Source organism: Elephas maximus, chromosome 12 (assembly GCF_024166365.1).
Source record: "Elephas maximus indicus isolate mEleMax1 chromosome 12, mEleMax1 primary haplotype, whole genome shotgun sequence".
In the NCBI taxonomy this organism is placed as follows: Eukaryota; Metazoa; Chordata; class Mammalia; order Proboscidea; family Elephantidae; genus Elephas; species Elephas maximus.
Window position 1 is genome coordinate 52,025,331 of NC_064830.1, and position 19,548 is coordinate 52,044,878.

Here is a 19,548-nt window from a genome sequence, read left to right on the forward strand (position 1 = left end):
AGGCTCCCTTGCTTCTAGCTATGTGTGTCTTCTAGCTAGGTGTGTCCTATGAGAGGCTCAGGTGGAAAATTAGGGGACTGGAGGGAGGGAGAAGCAAGGGTATTTCTCCTTCTTTCTCCTTGAGTTGGGTGGGCAATTCTCCCATGATGAATATGTCTCCTCAGTGGCTCCATCTACTGTTAGAGAGGCTCCCCCCTCCCTACTGGATAGCTCCAGCTCCTGAGAGCAAGTAGCATTGCTTCCTATCTTGGCCCCTTCAGCCCTAGGAGTTGATAGCAGCTTCCTGCTTTTGCTAATCTCTGAGGTACATCACCGTCAGCTCTTTCATCAACTCTGTAACCAATTCCCTGTATTAAATTTTCTGTTTGAAATTTCTGAAGTGCTTTCTATTTTCCTGATTGAAACTTAATTGATTCTTATCTCTCCCATTTCCTTTTTGTCATAGTCCTTAATGTTTAATTATGTCACCCCATTATAGCCACCTACTTGGAGGGATTGAGCCACTCCTGGGTTTTCTGGGTTTTCTATACCATATTCTCTACTTCCTATCAAAGTTTGCCACATCAGTGTCCCATATGTGGTTTTCCAAGAACACAACTAGCTATTTGACATCCAGTTGTGGAAAGGTTTTTAGGCCGCGATAATGCATTATTGTGTATCCTTCTCAGGAACATTTTGCTTTGCACAGAAATTTGTGACAATACGATTCTTTGCTCAGAAGAAGAGGTCCCAATATTAGAATTCCAGAGTTTTCCTAGAAACTCCTAAAGTCTCACCAAGCATGCAGTGCTTACATAAAATTGGTCCTTCCTGCTAAGATACTTCCATTTTCTCAAACTGACCAGAATTTGGGAAGTTGAAAACAAAGCAAGATGGGCTAAGAGAGGACACAGATTGAAAAAAAAAAAGGTGTTTGACATTTGTTTTTCTGAAGTGGGCTTCCAAGCAAGGCCTGGTGATCAGCAGAATACTAAAAACCCAACCCAACCCATTGCCATCGAGTTGATTCCGACTCATAGTGACCCTAGAGGACAAAGTAGAATTGCCCCATGGGATTTCCAAGGAGCGACTGGTGGATTTGAATTGCCGACCTTTTGATTAGCAGCCAAGCTCTTAGCCACTGCACCATCAGGGCTCCACTCAGCAGAATTGCCATGTGCTATTTTCGAGGGTTAAAAATGTAGGATGAAGGCGGTTTTTGGGCCTCATGGCTGGGGATAGGACAGGTATGGGCCTACAAAGGGCAGATGGAGAAATGACAGGGTAGGTAATTGTGCGTGAATTCCAAAGTGATCAGACAGAAGGGAGAATTAGAACAAGGGCAGAGATGGAAGAAAGAGAGGAATGAGGAAGGGAGCAGAAGCAAAAGCACGGCTTTGTGAATCCTAAGTTGTCTCAAGGCAGCCCGAAGCAGGACATGCTACAGCTGAGAACAACAGCAGTCACTTGTTACCTGGGCAGGTGACAATGACCTCATCCTCTTATATGCAGCCATGACTGCCTCCCTCCAAAATTAATCTCCTCTTAAATGGCTTATCCAGAATTTCCTGGGAGGAAGGAATAATGTCAAGCAGAGTGACCTACAGTGAAGGATTCCTTCAAAGCTCTGAAAGCAACCATGACCCAAAATAGGCATCTAAACAGGCTCATTTATAACTTGCCATAAATATCAGCACTAGCAATATCAGCTTCATACAGGGAGTTGACTTCATAGCACTTCAGAAAGTTACAACATCATAAATATCTATGAATATGTTATTTCAGCTGCTCTTATAATTTGTCTGCTCCAACAGGGTTCTGGCCAATTTTAGAAGTTTCCATGTAAATATATGAATATAATGGTAGGAAAAAAAGAAAACAACAAAATGAGGTCAAGTGTCACATTTACTCCACAACTATTATGATAGAATGTGAAATTGTTTTATGAGTGGCTAAAGTAAAAATTTTGGGGGGGTGATGTTACGAGGATTGCCACCAGTCTAAAAATAAAAAATTCCTAAATAAGGAACCCAAGGAGCAGGCATCTTTAGAACCTCTCCTTTTTCTCTAGTTAATCATGTCCACCTTTATAAATGATTCGGTGGTGTTCTAAAATACTAGACCCAGCACATTTATGTACATATAAGTTTGTACTGGTATTTTAAACCAAAACCAAACCCGTTGCTGTGGAGTTAATTATGACTCATGGCAACACCATGTGTTACAGAGTAGAAGTGCTCCATAGGGTTTTCTTGGCTATAATTTTTATGGAAGCACATTGCCAGGCCTTTCTTTTGTGGCACTGCTGTCTGGGTTTCAAACGCCAACCTTTAGGTTAGTAGTTGAGCATATATAAATTTATACCAGTACTTTAAGAGTAACAAAAATATTATTTTACAACATTCAATGCCTGATGACATGTCTGGAAACGTACCATAAAAGAAAATTAATTCTGAAGCAGAGTTGGTTCCTATCTATTGTCATTAAAAATCATTCAGGTGAAAATTAACAATTTGGGCCTGATTCTCCAAAGCTGATAATTAACGGAGCTGTTATGGAAATGGGTTAACAATGATCGTTCACTCCAGTGTTCTAGAATCTATGCCTAAGGTATGGTCTGTGATTATCTCTTCTTTGAGCCTGGAATCCTCCCCTGCTCCCAGGTTGCTTTCCCAGCTGATTGGGATCCTCTAGAGAACTTACCAGATGCCTCTGACTCCTGAACGTGTTGCGGGTTTGGAGCAGGCAGATTTCAGGTAGGGGAGGTTCAAGTCCATTATCTCCAGGAGACACACTGGGGAGGGTTTGGACTGCTGTTTGAGCGACCATGTTATATAGGTAAATTGGTGATAGGTATTTAAAAAGGGAACCTGCTAAGTGGCTTGCTAGCAACTGCCTAAGCTCCAGACTTCCTCTCTAAGGCTCAAAGTAGGCTCAGTAAAATTATTTCCAGGAAGATGTAGAAGTGGAGGTGGAAAGGGTATATCAGTTTGGTGAATATATGGGGCCAAGGGAAATGCATAGGTCTTTTCTAAAATGTGGTTCTCTCTCTCCTGAGACCTGTTTATAAGGGCAGGAGATGTGGCTTTGGAGAGCAAATATCTGCTTTGAAGAAAACCGCAACAAAGGGAGAATGAAAAAAAAGATCTAATGTACAGTTTGTCTAAAGAAAAAACACTTTATCACATCAGTTCTTCAAACATCAAAAAAAAAAAAAAAAGAAAAAAAATGAGTAGCTCCAGGACCACATAGGATAGTGAATACCAGTGGCCGATACCACTTAAACGCCTCCTGCTGGTCAGTTTGTTCTTTCTTGCCTGGTTTCAGTGGAAAACCAGCAATCTCTGAGGCCTTTTATAAGGCACAGCCGGGGGGGTTACAAAGAAAGAAGATGGACTTGGAAACATTCACAAGTAAATATATGCAACGGCCTCTGTAGGAGGTGTAGGTGTATACGTTAGATATTCAGGAAGTTTTGAAGGCAGAAGGTGGTGAACAGTGAGCTTACAGAACCAGTGGAAGTCCAGGAGCCATTGCTGAGGTAAACACCCTTATTCAAATGCCACAGACACACTGTTTTCCTAAACAGAGAGAATTGAGGCCCAGCAGTCATTATGCTGGAACAAAGGATTTGGGTTAGAACCAAAGTTTTAAAGACGTTTTAACGAAGAAGTTCAAAGATTCACTGGCTTGTAGCCAAGTGCGGTCTGATTTGTTTGCATTTCCTTTGGGAACTCACAGGCAGTTGAGGAATTGGCCAGCCACAACTGGGAGGATCACACATTCCTCTGTCAGCCTTTTCTCCCTGAGCATTTACAAGGTGGAGGCGGAGAGCCAGGGGGAACCCCGTTCCCTAAGATGGCTGAGTTCAGCAGCCTGGTCAAGTTCTCTCCTGGGAGAAGGGGCCTAGAATCTTCCTGCACACAAACCAGTGTTAATTAGCCCGCAAGTGAGACCATTGTCACTCAGGTGAATGAGAGGCACTGAGGGAGAGGTGGGAGTGAGATGTTCCCACTTCTTCCCTCTACTAGTGATGATTTGAATGGCTTGCTTCAGGCTCAGAGTCATTAAGCAGGTGTGTCAATGGGCCAGTTTTCTTTGCTCAAGTTCTTGGAAATGTTAGCCAAGAATCTTTCAAACAATCCTATTGATTCCAATTAAAGAGTTTTGAGAAATTTGTCAACTAGATTTTACTTTAAAATAGGGGGAAAATGTTTTTTGCTATGGTTTTGGAAATTAGAAAAGAAATAGTGCTTGTACTTACGCCTGAGTGAATACACACAAACATGTAGTTCCCTCACTTTTTCTTGGGATTTTGATGGCATTTTTAGAAAATTAGGCAAAAATGTGAAAAGGTATGGGATTGCAAAAGGCGAGGAAGAGGAGTTAGTGAGGTTTAAAAAGAATGGTCACATTACTCAGCCCTGGTTCCCTGGGTAGTCCTGACATGTGGCTGATGGCCATTGCTGAGCAGAATCCATGACGTCTTCTTCAGTGGTCAGAACACCAGAGCAGGGGTGAGGAGCAGGAAAGCTGGAGGTCATACACGATGGGACAAGGAGGGGGCAGGAGACCTAAAAGTAAATGTGTCTGTTCATGTGTTGAGCAGCCAGGAGGGAAACACACTTTAAATTCCCTGTCCCTTCCAAATAAATCATGGGAGAAGAAACCTCTGTGTACATAGAATGGTGACATAGAGAGGTGGCCTACTGAGTTTGAGGGATTGCTGGGGTATGTTCTGATAACCTGTAACCAGCACCTGGTTGTCTTCTCCAGAAATGAGTTGTGGTTGTCAGGTTAGAGCCATAAGGTCTGGGGTAAGCCCTCGTGTTTGCAGGGCCTTACTCAACACTGGCCAGGAATGACCTTGTAAGCTGGCACCATAGTCCTGCTTTGTGGTAGGGGACCTGCAGTGAGGGGCACCTTGGGAGGCCTGTGAGTACCCCATCTCCAAAAACATGGCTGGAGCCCTTCATTCTTTTTTGCCTCATCGGCTGTAAGGTCCCTTTATGAGATGAAGCCCCACTTATCTCTTCCTTCTGGCAAAATGCCCACTCTCCATTGCTCAAAGAGGTCTTGAATGGGGCACAGCCCTGGTCAACCTGCAACCATGTGGCACCAAATGTACATGTGCCTGGAGTTGTACCCACTGGCTCCTCTCCTCTCCTGTCTGAGTCCCACACTACCTGGTCTGAGCCCGAGTTCAATTTTAAGAGTCTGTTTCTGTACTAGCTGAAGGAACGGCATGTAATACGGGATTTCTTCTGCCCCTTTTTACCTCCAGGTTCCAGGACTAATCCTGCCCAACACTGGTTGTCCTGCATTACTGGAGGGGGTGCTTGGAAAGAAAGGACCTAAAGGGGGGCCTCGCAGAAGAAAACACCTTTAACGTTCCCTCTAGGGATTCTGCTTATTCTGCCTGGGGAGAAACTGGGCCAGGTATAAGTCTCAAAATTTCAGCATCACAGGTTATTGATCTCAGAAGAAAAAAAATTTTTTTCTTTTTCAAATTTTATTGTGTTTTAGGTGAAAGTTTACAGTGCAAATTAGTTTTTTATTCAAAAATTTATACACAAATTGTGATATTGGTTGCAATCCCCACAATGTGTCAGCACTTTCCCCCTTTCCCTTTCCACCCTGGGTTCTTTATGTCCATTCGTCCAGTTTTCCTGTCCCTTCCTGCCTTCTCATCTTTGCTTTTGGGTAGGTATTACCCATTTGGTCTCATATACTTGAGCTATAAAGCATATTCCTCATGCGTGTTATGGTTTCTTTTATAGGCCGCTCTAATCTTTGACTGAAAGGTGGATTTTGGGAGTGGCTTCAGTTCTGAGTTAGCAGGGTATCCAGGGGACATAGTCTCGGGGGCTCTTCCAGTCTCTGTCAGATCACTAAGTCTGGCCTTTATTGTGAATTTAAATTTTGTTCTACATTTTTCTTCTGCTCTGGCTGGGATCCTCTATTGTGATCCCTGTCAGAGTGGTTGGTGGTAGTAGCGGGGCACCACCTAGTTCTTCTGGACTCAGGCTTGTGGAGGCTATGGTTCATGTGGTCCACTAGTCCTTTGGACTAATAATTTCCTTGTGTCTTTGGTTTTCTTCATTCTCCTTTGCTCTGGGTGGGATAGGACCAATAGCTGCATCTTAGATGACCACTCGCAAGCTTTTAAGACTCCAGATCCTACTTACCAAAGTAGGATATAGAAGATTTTCTTTATGAATTATGTTATGCCAATTGACCTAGATGTCCCCTGAGAAGAAAATTTTTAGAGAGTTAATTTAGAAAGTAATTAATTAATTGAAAGATGAGGGAAAAAAAAAAAACAAAAACAATGCACACACACAGCAAATGTGAAACCCACAGCATTTTCAGGACAATATGGGCCACCTGGGGCCAATTTTCCCATCTTTGCCTAGGCTCTCAACATTGGCAGTCACTGATGGTGTCCACTGCAGTGAAGGCAACTGTCCCTCAGGCACTTGTAGCTGATGAAGACAGAGCTTGCTTATAGCCCCAGGGTGATTGACTATACAGGGAGAGTAACAGCATGGGAATGAGCAAGTATCCAGGGGGTGCCTCCTGGATGCCAAGGGAAAATGAGATGGACTGTTTTAAAGCTGAAAAAAAGCAGGAGGTAAAAATAATTCAGGAGGGAATTACATTCACTGAGAATCACAGAATTTGAGATGTAAAGGAGTTCAAGTCTAGCCCTCAGTAGTGGGATCAGCGTACTGTTGTTGTTAATTACTGTTGAGTCAGCTGTGACAACAGAACAAAATGTTGCCCAGTCCTGTGCCATCTTCATGGTCATTGGTATGCTTGAGTCTATTGTTGCAGCCACTGTGTATTTTGCAGCCTAGGAGGTTCATCTTCCAGCACTATATCAGACAGTATTTCGTTGGCTAATTTTTGGAAGTAGATCATCAGGCCTTTCTTCGTTGTCTGTCTTAGTCTGGAAGCTTTGCTGAAACCTGTCCACCATGGGTGTCCCTGCTGGTATTTGAAATACTGGTGGCATAGCTTCCAGCGTCATAGCAACAGACAAGCCGCTGTGGTATGACCAACTGACAGAGGAGTGGTGGCAATAAATTTTACCGTATCTAAAAATCACCAGGGAACTTTTTAACAATGCAGATTTCCATGTCTCATTTTCAGCACTTTGGATCAGGCAGCGTTGGGTATGGGATCAGATTCTGCATTTTCAACAGAACCATTCCCTGCCTTCCAGAAATTATGATGCAAGTGGTTCACACTTTGAGGACCTCTGCCCTATGTAATGCCTGAATTCTTCCTATATCACCCAACACATGGCCATTGACTCTGCATCCAGCAAGGTAAAGCAGATGGAAGCTGTCAACCCTTAGGCAGCACCCGGTCAGCCTGGTCTCCTTACGCTTAACAGAACCCACCTTCTCTTCAACACCACCCCATCAAAGAGATTGATGGGGCTTCTCCAGGAAACACTGAGGGGGCAACATAGATGAGGCTTGAGGCTCCAACTAGGATGCAAGTCAGTATAATACGTCTTACTCATATAATTGGGATTTGATTGCTCTGACTGGAAGCTCCTAGAGAAAATCCAATATTGAGAAATTCTTATTTGTGATATTTTTGGAAGAGATCAATTATTTTAAGGTCTGAGATCTTAAAATTTTCTATTTGTTGAGGGAATGTCTTTTTTTATTAATTTTTTTTTATCATACTTTAGAGGAAGGTTTACAGGGCAAACAAGTTTCTCATTAAACAATTAATACACATACTGTTTTGTGACTTTGATTGCCAACCCCATGACATGTCAACACTCTTGCCTTCTTGACCTTGGGTTCCCCCTTACCAGCTTTCCTGTCCCCTCCTGCCTTCTTGTCCTTGCCCCTGGGCTGGTGTGCTGATTTAGTCTCCTTTTGTTTTATGGGCCTGTCTAATCTTTGGATGAGGGGTGAACCTCAGGAATGAATTCATTAATTAGCTATAAGTGTGTCCTGGGGCCATACCCTCAAGGTTTATCCAGTCTCTGTCAGACCTGTAAGTCTGGTCTCTCTCTCTTTTCTGAGTTGAATTTTGTTCTACATTTTTCTCCAGCCCTGTCCAGGACCCTCTATTGTGATCCCTTTCAGAGAAGTCAGTGGTGGTAGCTGGGCACTATTTAGTTGTGCTGGACTCAGTCTGGTGGAGGCTGTGGTAGTTGTGGTCCGTTCATCCTTTGGACTAATCTTTCCCTTGCGTCTTTGGTTTTCTTCTTTTCCCAAGCTGCAGATGGGGGTGAGATCAGTGGAGTGTTTTTAGATGGCCAGTCACAAGCTTTTAAGACCCCAGATGCTACTCACCATAGTTGGATGTAAAACATTTTGTTTATAAACTATGATATGCCAATTGAGCTAAATGTTCCCAGAGACCATGGTCCCCAGAGCCCTCGGGCCGGTAATTCCATTCCTCAGGGAGTTTGGATGTGTCCATGGAGCTTCCATGACCTTTCCTTGGACAAGTTGTGCTGGCTTCCCCTGTATTGTGTACTGTCTTACACTTCACCAAAGTTACCACTTATCTATTGTCTATTTTTATTAAAAAAGAAATTTTTTTATCTTACTTTAGATGAAGGTTTAGAGAGCAAACTAGTTTCTCATTAAACAGTTAGTACAAATATTGTTTTATAACCTTGGTTAACAACCCCATGACATGTCAACACTCTCCCTTCTGTTGATGGAATATCTTAATATATTTTAAAATAATTCTGATACTTTCCTATGATATTGGCCCAAATAATTTATTTATTACTTATGACTTATTGGTAAATTTCTTATTACCCCATGATCTTTCCAGAGACACTTTATGGGAGGCAGATACAAGGTCAACCTGAAATTTATGTCTCAGCAGAAGCCGGTCCTAACAGTGGACCTAGCCGGCTCCTGCTGAGCTGGATGGCAGGCTGACTATCTTGGCCCATGTTATGCAGTTGTCTCTGTATGGAATCTTGATATGACCTTGCATGTTCTGGTTTAAAGCTTTGCCCTTAGAAATCCATATATATGAATCTACCATCAATAGTCCTGAAGGGGATCATTGAGGAGCCATTTGTTAGCCTATTTGAAAGTTACTGCTTCATTTAAATAGGCTTCCCTTCTAAGAAACCTACAGTGCAGAAATACTCAGACCTGCTTTCCTGAGATATTCACAACGCAGAAATAGGGGACTGGAAGGGTTCTTGGAGACCTAGTGCAGCTTTTACAGTTAAGGAGAAGTGAAGTGTATGGCTGTCACCAGGTAGTGGTAGAGCTAAGGCTAGACTCCCCCCCCAGCTCATAGCTCCCCACTTGTTCTACACTTTCTACTGCCTATAAGCCTAAAAGGAAACAAAACCCAAAATACCCTCTTCTCCCCAGACCCAATAAGCTAGTTCTAAAATATAGCCGTAACTGTTTCTGAAACACAGAGTGAGGGCAGACCCATTCCAACCCTGACAGGATATGACCCTCTTGACAGGGAGGCTGCTCTGTGAGAGGTGGAAGGAGCCCAAATCACTCCCCAGGACCAGCCCACAAGCTCTTCCTTCACAAGTGACAGAGCCTTAAAAAGTACTTCTCTTGGTAACAACCTAATTGCTGCTTCCTAGCGAGCCTCCAGTGCCCACTCTGTGCCAAGCTCTGGCTCTCACCCAGCACCTCCTGTAGGCAGGAGCCAAATCCCAGACTCCCTTGTCCTAGGAACTGGTCCAGAACGGCCTTAGTAGTCAGCTGAGAGGAGCTCTATATCGCAGCCTGGGAGGCCTGACTGCCCAAGCTTCGGCTGCCTGGGTGGGCTGCCAGGGCCCCTCCTCTGTGGAGGCCAGCCCCAGCTCAGCAAAGTAAGAGAATGGGAAGGTTAGTAGCAGTACTGAGGTGATGGCGGTGGTGGGGTGTGAGACTGGGAAGAATTTGATGCTACCAGTATCTGAGTGCCACGTGCCTTGTTCTTCAGGAACAACCTCCTGTTTTCTAGAACCACACAAACTCTTCAGGCCTGGGACTTCTGTATGCATACCAGCAGGTGAGGCTGGAATCAGGACAGTGAGAGCAAGTGCAGGCAACTTCTCTTCTTTGCAAGGAGACTTTGCAAGGTTTCTTCTCTGTCCCCTTTCTCGGGAGGCTTTATCTAGGCATGGCCACTCTTGTGCATTTGAGATGAGTGTAAGCATTGCCAGGAATGGGTTGGTCATTCTCTGATTTATATGTGGTAGCTTTTCCTGCCAGTTTTCAAAGGATGGGCAGGACACGTGGAAACCCACCTCTTCCTTCAGCAGACCTGTATGTCCCACAGATGCTGGTTCACCCCTCGACTTCTGAGTCCCTACAAATGAGTCACTGTCAAGGGCAGGGTGATACTCATGTATTCATAGCAGGCCTCCACTTTCATACATTGTATTAACATTTCTCAAAGTTGAGAACTTAAGGCCCCCCAAGTTATGCCTGCAGACCCTCAGGGGATGCCAGGCATAGTTTGAGAAATCCATTAAGTTAAACTATTTTCTTTCACTGGAGGTGACCAATCAGCACTAACAACATTGTCAACACAGAGAAATGCAGACCCTGAAACCAGATGGCATCACTTGGCTATAAAGGTAGTCATCCCCACATAGTTTATAATGTACTTACGGTGATTTTTATTTTATTTTTTAAAGTTGTTGCAATGAAACAAAAAACCTAAAGACTCCTTTTGGAACCCATGTCCCCTCCCCTGGACTTTCAGGGATTTTAGACGCCATTTTGAGGAATACTGCTCTGGAAGAGTCTTTCCCCTAAAAAGCAAGAGCCCATATCTAAGGGAAGAACAGAAGCTCTACCCTGCTTGGAGTCCCTGAATGGTGCAAACAATCAACAAGCTTAGCTGCTGTGAGGTGTGGAACCCCTTTGCAGTGAACAATTTGGCCTTTGGTCCTAATTTCTGAGAGCCTGACCACATCTGAGACCAATGAGTGAGGGCTGACCAGACCAAGAGGGACCCCCTGGGAGCTCTGATGGTGACTAAGCCTCAGAAAACCATACGGTGAGGCCAGTAAAGGCCTTGGAAGAAGGAGGCTCACTGGAGCTTCCAAGTTGGAGTGGACATTTGCTCTCTTGAGGGTAAGCTCTATGCTGAGGCCCCCTCCTGGGCCCCCCTCCCCTCCGCTGCCTTTGTGTGTACATCCTTTTTCCTTCTAGATTAAAGATAGCCCTTTTCCTGCAGTTTGCGAGTCATTTCATTGGATTATCAAACCTAAGAAATAGAGAAGGGACTGATACTGGTTGACCTGGCCCCCAGTGAATGGGGAAAGAGAAGGGAAGGGAAACTGACCAGGGAAGGGAAACTGAGATTCCATGGACTGGTTGGACACTGATTTAGCACTGCTGCTAACTGAGAGGTTGGAGGTTCATATCCACCCAGAGGCACTTTGGAAGAAAGGCCTGGTGATCTACTTCTGAAAAACCAGTCATTGAAAACCCTATGTAACACAGTTCTACTCTGACACACAGGCTGCTGCCATGAATCAGAACCGACTTCATGGCAACTGCATAGTCTGCTTGGGCTGAGGCTCACATAGCAGGGTCAGACTAAACAAGGGGAATCCATATGACCACACAGCTCTGAGCTGGGAGGACCTCGGCGGCCCTCTCCTCCGAGGCCCATTTGATTCATGACTCTAATCATCACTGACATCCCATTCATTGTTAGACAGCTCCTGCTCATGCTCTGCATTGCTTAAACTAAGCCAAAGCAGACTCATCTAGAATTTCCACTGGTTTTGGTCTTGACATCTGGCCAGGGCCTATCTATAGAGAATAGCACTTATGGCAATTAGTTTTAAGTTGCTGAATGAATTTCACAGCTGGCAATGGAAACTTCAGTGGCCAAAAGAAATTACTCATTAGTGCCCCACCTTGAGCAACACCCAGGGCACACACCCTACCTGCCATACCTTAGTTACTCCTCTGTATCTGGGACCATATTAATGAAATAAAAGTCCCAAAGATAAATTGGGGCAGAGGGCATATAGGCCTGATTTGCGCTCCTTCCTTTTTTTGTATAAATGGATGCAAGAAGCTCATTGGAGCAGCCCATGAATTTACTGGTTTGCTTCTGAAAAATGTACAGATGGGGAGAAGGGGAGTTTGGAGGAGAGCACAGATGGAGAAGTCTTTTCTTTTTGATTTGTCACTGAGCAGAGACCTGGAGTGACTGAGGGTGTTGAGACTCAGACGCAAACATGGGGAGGATCATACAGAGCATGGCAGGAGGCAGCAGGCAGGGAGTATTTCTACAGGGGTTGGAGGCATGAGGACACACAGCAGGGGCGGCTGGGAATTTCAGCACAAGTGCCTGGTGCCCCAGAGAGGGTCGAAGACCCAGTGGTGTTTCCAGATAACTTGTACAAGCTGCTCCTGCCACCTCTCACACTTAAAGAATGAGTTATGTCTCTGTGGTTGATTTGCCCAGCCAGGTGTTCGTCAAACTTCTGACAATGCTCTTTGAAATTTGTGCAGGGCTTGATCAGTTGGGTGATATTGTCCTGTTGCTTTGTTTGAAATTAGTTTCCTTTCCTATCATTTTTTGCAATATGGTAGACTTTGTGATCAGGTGACACCTAAATGTAGACATTCTAACTTTGCTTTTGTAGGCTCTCATTATTGAAAATTTTGTACAGTGTTCTGAGCACAAATGCACATATATGGAGTCCTGTTTTTGAAAGCATTTGCTGGCCTGCTGGTCACATTTTTTTCAGCTAAAACAGTTTCTCAGGATCAGCTCAGGTTGGTGTCTTCAGGATAAAGCAGTACAGCTATGTAATCAGATTCTTTGGTCACTAGATTGTCAGGTAAAGTATTTGAAATCTTAGGCCTTTTAGCTATATGAAACTGGATAATCACTTGAGTCTAGATGCCAATGGTATGTTTGAAATGTACACAAGGATTGGTTTTGGCTCTACATTTTTAGATGATTGGTGGGTTACTTGTAGCCTACCTCCCCCCGCTACTGGTGATAACGCGCTTGAGATACATCCAGCTGGCCTTGTACTAGAGGGTCCATTGGCTGCCTCAGTGGGGGAGCCTAAGGCAATAGACACTTTGCTGTTGCACTTACCCAGATGTGCTGGTGGAAGTGCTGATCCGTCCACCAGAAAGGACCCAGTTTTCTTAGACTCACGGGCTGCCAGAACCCAACTCAGCCCTCCTCCGCTGCCACTGATGTGTGCTGTGGCCTGGAGAGCAGGTCGGGAGGGACCTGCAACCCTCTTTGGCTGGGGATGCCCCCTTTTCCCCACTGCATCTCATAGGGAAAGAACAGTCCACCCATTCCTTTTGGGTCTCAGTTCTCCATAAACTCTAATGTAGAGTTTTTTTTTTTTTTTTTTAAATAAAAAAAGAACCTGCTTCTAGAACGAGAAAGGACTTAATCAAATGAGTACAACACAGTAGGTGTTCAGGACTCTGTATGTGAAAATCCAGCTACTTCTGGACCACTGCAGCAGGCAGGTGGGAAGGAAGTGGAGGCTGCTGCCTGCAGCTTCTGCCAGCACTGCCCAAATGACCAACAACTCCAGTCCAGATGTGTATAGGGCATCATTGTCCAGTTGTTGGGTCTGGGAGGGGCTGTCAAATATGGTGAGCAGAGGATGACTTCACTTCCATATTCCCCACTGGACATCCTCCCTATGGCCTCATTTTGGGTGATGGTGGCTGAAAAACTTAAATGGTACTGACATGGGTGCCAATGTTGGTTCAGTGGACATTGTATCACCCCCTCCCACAAGCCATCTCCTGGTGCTCCTACTGGGGGGAGATCATGGGGTGGTATGAACCATGGAGCTGAGCTATATGGTGTTTCCACACTGCTGTCAGATGTGAGAGAAGCAGGGGGGGAGGAGGCGGTGCAGGGGGTGCAAATCTCAGAGTGGCACCTTCCAGACAGTGTTGTAAGGAAATAGACACATTGCCATGATGCTTAACGCTATGAAGGGAAGATGCTAGAAGCAGCAGTGTGAAATCAAGGCTGTAATCCATTCAGAGACAGTGGTCAGGGGTAATGCCCATTCTGTGTGCTAGCTCTCCATAGACCTGTGGCGAAGACCCCACCCCCAGGAGTGCTCCCTCTGAGGCTACTTCATGTTATGGGCTGAGGTTCCTGGGTGTCTTGCTCTTTATTTTCCTCTTCTTTTCAATCCCTTTACCCTTTACACTGTATCTAACTCCAAGAAATTTAATTTTTGAATCACAACTCCAAGACCTCTTGTTTGAAGGGTAGTTTCAATTTATTAACAAACCAGAGAAAACAGCACAAAATGACCATGAAATCCAAGAAAGACGGATAGGGATTCATTCTGCCTGACCCTCTTATGTATACCAGAATAGACCATCCCTCTGCCTCACAGTGGTGCCTCTGAGAAGAGGGATGATCAGTCTTACAGCAAGGGCACAGGGCTTTTCCGCTTTTGTGTTATAGGGGGATTCCCCTGCCTCCTCATGCCCCCATGAGAAGTTTCCCTCTGCAGGATCATAAACCTGCACATCCAAGACCTATAAAACAGGGCTCTTGAAAAACATCCTCCCAGTTTGCAACTTTTTCACACCTTTGGATAATTCATTTTTCTTTTGTTTGAAACAGCACATTTAGAGACAGATTGCAGATCCAGCCCTTTAGACACTATTGTTCTTCTCTGCTGCATAATAGACTAGATACAGGTTTATTCATCTCACACTTAGAAAATAGTAAGACCACACATTAGAGTTTTCAAAGCATGAAATATGTAATCTGACCCTTGCAACAGCCCTGTGAGGTAGGCAGGGCAGACATCCTGATTCCAGGATCCAGAGGAGAGGGCTGTAACTGGGGGAGCTGAGTCCTCTGACTCCTGGTCCAGGGCTTCTTCCACTCCACAACATGAGCTGATGAACTGACTTCACCATAAAGAACAGAGCAGCATCTCTGCTTAAAATAGATTAAATGTCCTTTGAGCTTGCAAACAAAGGGGATTTTAAGTACAGACTTCATCAGGAAGCTCAGGTGATAAACACACCTGACCTCAGTTCAGTATCAGAGGGATGAATAGGATAGAAAGAACACTGACATCTTTCACAAGGGTTTCTTCTTGTTTTCTTGATTCTTACCTGGACCACAGTGGTGCTGTAACTTAAAAGCAGCAAAGTTCAGGAAGTGGGAAGGCATTCAAAGGACTTTCTCCTCTAGCAATTTATTGACTCCCTCACAGATCCTCTTGAGGTTGGGCCTACAGTCTCCATCCAGGCTATAGAGGGTGGAGAGGAACTCCACATCAGCAAAGTGGTTGAAGACATGGTTGATGCGCCTGTGGGTCCTGGGCGTCAGGTGTCGCTGCACCATTTCATGCACCAGGTTCTTGCACTCGTGCAGAAGCTTGGAAAGCACGTTCCTATCGAAGGTATACTCCACCTCGTAGAAGCTGACGACAGTCATGGCAATCTGGTTCAGCTTCTTCCTGAACTTCTCCACAATAACAACCTCCTCCGGGCTGAACTGGTTGTTTCGGTAGAGGATCCCAATTTTGATCGCCACCTTGATTAAGTCTTTCATGATCTTGTGGGCTTCCTTCTTGTTGTGGGTGTGCTCTTTGGTAACTTTGTAGAGCTCATCAAAGATCTCACTGCTGGTGTCATCAATCAACATGTTGGCCATGGTTTTGCTGGCTATTTTGCTCAGAATCTTCTTCTGGGCTTGAAGGGCCAGGCTCTTTGAACTAAAAACATCGGGACCTATGGTAAGGAAAGAAATAAAAATTATAGAAATAGAACTGTTGTATTATGTTTTCAGCAAATGAAACATTAACTTGAACTTCATAAGGAAACACGTGTGCCTTCATATCCTACAACTCTCTAACTAAACCCCACCCCAGTGTCTTCGCTACATGCCACACCTGTTTCCACTTCTGAACCTTCTAAACTGTGCTTTTGCTCTTCGCTCTGCTGGCGATGGAAGTGGTCTCCTCTTGTCCAGGCCAAATCTCACCTCTTTAGACCCACTTAATTGGGTGGGTCTGGAATGCATGAAGCAATCCTGACTCTACTAGCTCACAGAGAAATCCCTACAACTGCTATGGCATTGGAAACAATTCAGTTTTGCAAATTATACAGGAGCAGATTATTGCTGAATGGCAAGAATGAAGGACTAATGCCAACCGTACTCCCTTAGCAGACATTTTTGACTGAGTCATAGCATTCGTATAGTCTAAGATGTATGTTTTCACTTTTGACATTTTGGAAACTGGAATGTGTCTTACAATCATTGTTGCCAGGTAGCAGCTGTGCTGTGCTGTTGTAACCTGTATGCACATCAATTTGGAGAACAGGTAACAGAGATATGGGAGAAAAGCCAGGAAAAAACCGTGGAGCACTCTTGTCAGAAATGTTGCCTCACTAGCACTCCTGGTGACACAGAGAATGGCACTATGTGGAAAACACAGACTCAAAGACTCCCAGTAAAAAATGTTTCAGAAGAGTTGGACTCTGAATGTAAAGAAGCCTTAGGAAAACTGTAGCCAATTTCTTTCACTGATGTTTTTCTCTTTGGGAATGAACGAGAGCAATATGCTTTAAAAAACAAAAACTATGTCTATGTTTAAAACAGCTCTTTTGGTGAGTATAAAATAAAAATTCTAATAAGAAAGCAATAGTCCAAAACTTAATTGACAACATTTTTTTTTCTTTCTTAACCAGGTGCCATAAAGTCAGCTCCAACCCATGGCGACCCCATGTGTGTCACAGAAGAACTGCAATCAAAAGGGTTTTCAATGGCAGATTTTTTGGAAGTGGGTCTCCAGGATTTTCTTCCAAGGTGCCTCTGGGTGGACTTGAGCTGCCAACTGTTTGGTTAGAAGCCAAGTGCGTTAACTGTTTGCATCACCCAGGGACTCCTTTTTCTTTCTTAAGAACATATAAAACAATGGCATCTTACAACCAGTGGCATCTTAAATACTCCACGGGGTCTCTGACTGGCTGGAGTTGGCATCTGAGTTGAAACCCATAGCCAGCCTGGACTTCAGTACGTAAACTTAATTATTCTTATCTTTTCAAGGAGATTCAAGTTGCCTGAGGACAGGCACAATGTCTCCCACAGCACATAGCTCAGTTCTGGGCACAGGGATGGAATGGTATCTGTGAGTTATACCAGAGATATGTTTCAAATTATAAAGCAGTAAAATGTAGTGCACACAGAATCCATACTAAGAAAATCCAATTTTCCTTAGAATTGAGGGTCCTCTAGGATCTCACAGAACTCCGGCATCGGTTACAGCCCCAGTCAGTGCTCTGTGGCCACACAGAAGTGGCAGATGTGATAGGCAGTTAGCATGGACAGACAGATGGCCAGTCATGCCAGCTTCTGCTCTTCTTGGTCTGGCCCCTCCCCTCATGGTATCCCACCTCTCTGCCCATCCCAGACCCATTCCCTCTGTGGGCAGTGATTAATCACTGGATGCTCAGGCCTCGCAGACAGATTCAGTAAACACTCAAACAATTTAAACACAGGCCTGGCACTCCTTCCATGTGTCTGTCCCCTCACAGGCCCAGCAGAGCCACCCCAGCGGTGGGGCTTCCCAAGTCAGCAACTTCTCCTGCTCGAGGGCCTCTTCTGACTACTCCTTCCTAAAGGGCGTGGTCTGGAGTAGAGTGGCTGCAGTGGGATCAGCAGAACTGAAGCAGTGGATGCCATAGGCCCCCACTACCCCAGAAAGCACTCTCTCCAAAGTTAGAGCTCACAGAATCTCCAAGCATCCTCCCAGCCAGGTGACACTGGCATGGCTGGGATTTTCCCTTTAGCTTCAGTGCAAAGAGAACAAACACTTACCATGTACAACATACAAGGAACCAATGGTATCTCCTGTCAAGTCTTTACCATGAAAACGCTTCAATGTCCTGACTGACACACTTCCAGAGTGTGAGACAGATATTACTGCCCAATTTAATCACTGACCACGGTCACCAGACCTTGGTACGAATGACCTTTGCTCCAAAAAAGTTAAATTTGCCCTCCAAAGACAAATACTTGCAAGCATAAAGGATGTTCAAAGATTGTGCTGTATGCTTTGAAGCCAATTCCAAGGCAGAAGCTTAAAGATTTCTGAATATTGGTGCGTCACTGATATAACTGTGTGCTTGCTCCAGCAGTTGTTTGGATGGGTGCAATGCAATTGAGATGAATCAAAAAATGAGTCATTTCTTTGTTGTCACAGTTCCTAAAAACAGAGAATAAAGTATGTTTAAAGGCTCTCTAGAAAGGCAGCAAACATGCCTTTACACAGGAGCAATGGATCTGCTGGGTGGTGCAAATGGTTAATGCGCTTGGCTCTAACTGAATGGTTGGAGGTTCAAGTCTACCCAGAGGTGCTTCAGAAGAAAGGCCTGGTGATCTACATCCAAAAAATCAGCCACCGAAAACCCTATGAAGCAGTTCTATTCTGACACACATTGGTCACCTCGAGTCAGAATGGACTTGATGGCTACTGCCAGTGGTTATTCTACTTCACCCACAGAACTTTAACCTATTATTATTTTTAATATTGTGGTGAAAATATACATGAAAAAACACATGCCGACTCAACAGTTTGTACATGTACAAATTCAGTGACATTGTTACTTTCTTTAAATTGTACAGTCAGTCTCCCTTTTTCCAAATTGTTCTATTACCATTAACATAAACTCAATGCCCCTAAGCAAGAACTCCTCTTTCCCCCTTTCTCTTACTCCTGGTAACCACTGATAATGTTTGGTTTCTATATATTTGCTTATTTCATATAAGTGACATCATACAATATTTGTCTTTTTGCGACTGATTTATTTCACTCGACATATGTTTTCAAGGTTCATCCACGCTGCGGCATGCATCAAGACTTCATTTCTCTTTACGGCTGAGTAATATTCCATTGTATGCATATGCTACATTTTGTTTATCCATTCATCAGTTGATAGACATTTCGGTTGCTTTCACCTTTGGGCTATTGTGAAAAGTGCTGCAATGAACATTGGTGTACAGGTTTCTGTTTGTTCCTGCTTTCACTTCTGGGTGTACACCTAGGATTGGGATTGCTGGGTCAAATGGTAGTTCTATGTTCAACTTTTTGAGAAACCACCAAACTATTTTCAACAGTGGCTTACCATGTTATATTCCTACCAGCAACAGATGAGTTTCCTAATATATTTTTATGCTTGACCAAGTATTTTATTTGGTCACTTCATAATTCTATACAACTAAAGAATGCATGGAAACCCTGGTGGGGTAGTGGTTAAATGCTCTGCCTACTAACCAAAGGGTCGGCAGTTCGAATCTGCCAGGCGCTGTTGGAAACTCTACGGGGCAGTTCTGCTCTGTCCTATAGGGTCGCTATGAGTCAGAATTGACTCGACGGCAGTGGGTTTTTGGTTAAAGGATGCATACAAATTGAAGTTTAAATGAAAAGAATATTCTGGTGACCATAAAACTCCAAGCATTAAAAAATTTCTTCTGGATAATCATTTTGGTATGATTATAATTTTGATACTTACTAAACACAAAAAGTGTTATTGGAAATGCATATCTTAATGAGATAGGTAGAGG

General features: G+C 44.2%; 2 protein-coding genes across 6 annotated transcripts in view; one reads left to right on the forward strand and one right to left on the reverse strand.

Moving 5' to 3' along the window:
* Nucleotides 1-18,750, forward strand: part of AP4E1 (adaptor related protein complex 4 subunit epsilon 1) — a 220,766-nt gene extending 202,016 nt beyond the window's left edge. Inside the window, exons 22-23 of one of the 4 annotated variants that reach the window (XR_007519759.1) lie at nt 5,264-5,418; nt 16,674-18,750. The gene's annotated coding sequence lies outside the window, so the exon portion shown is untranslated. Of the gene's footprint in view, nt 1-2,642; nt 4,253-5,263; nt 14,227-16,673 lie in introns of those variants that run through there. The other 3 variants (XR_007519760.1, XR_007519758.1, XR_007519761.1) reach the window with 3 other exon arrangements.
* The window catches only part of TNFAIP8L3 (TNF alpha induced protein 8 like 3), a 58,690-nt gene continuing 53,370 nt past the window's right edge, over nt 14,229-19,548 (reverse strand). For both annotated transcript variants that reach the window (XM_049904973.1, XM_049904974.1), the window contains one exon: nt 14,229-15,713. In XM_049904973.1, coding sequence (XP_049760930.1) covers nt 15,151-15,713 — 563 coding nt within the window. In that variant the 3' untranslated portion in view covers nt 14,229-15,150. The remainder of the gene's footprint in view (nt 15,714-19,548) is intronic.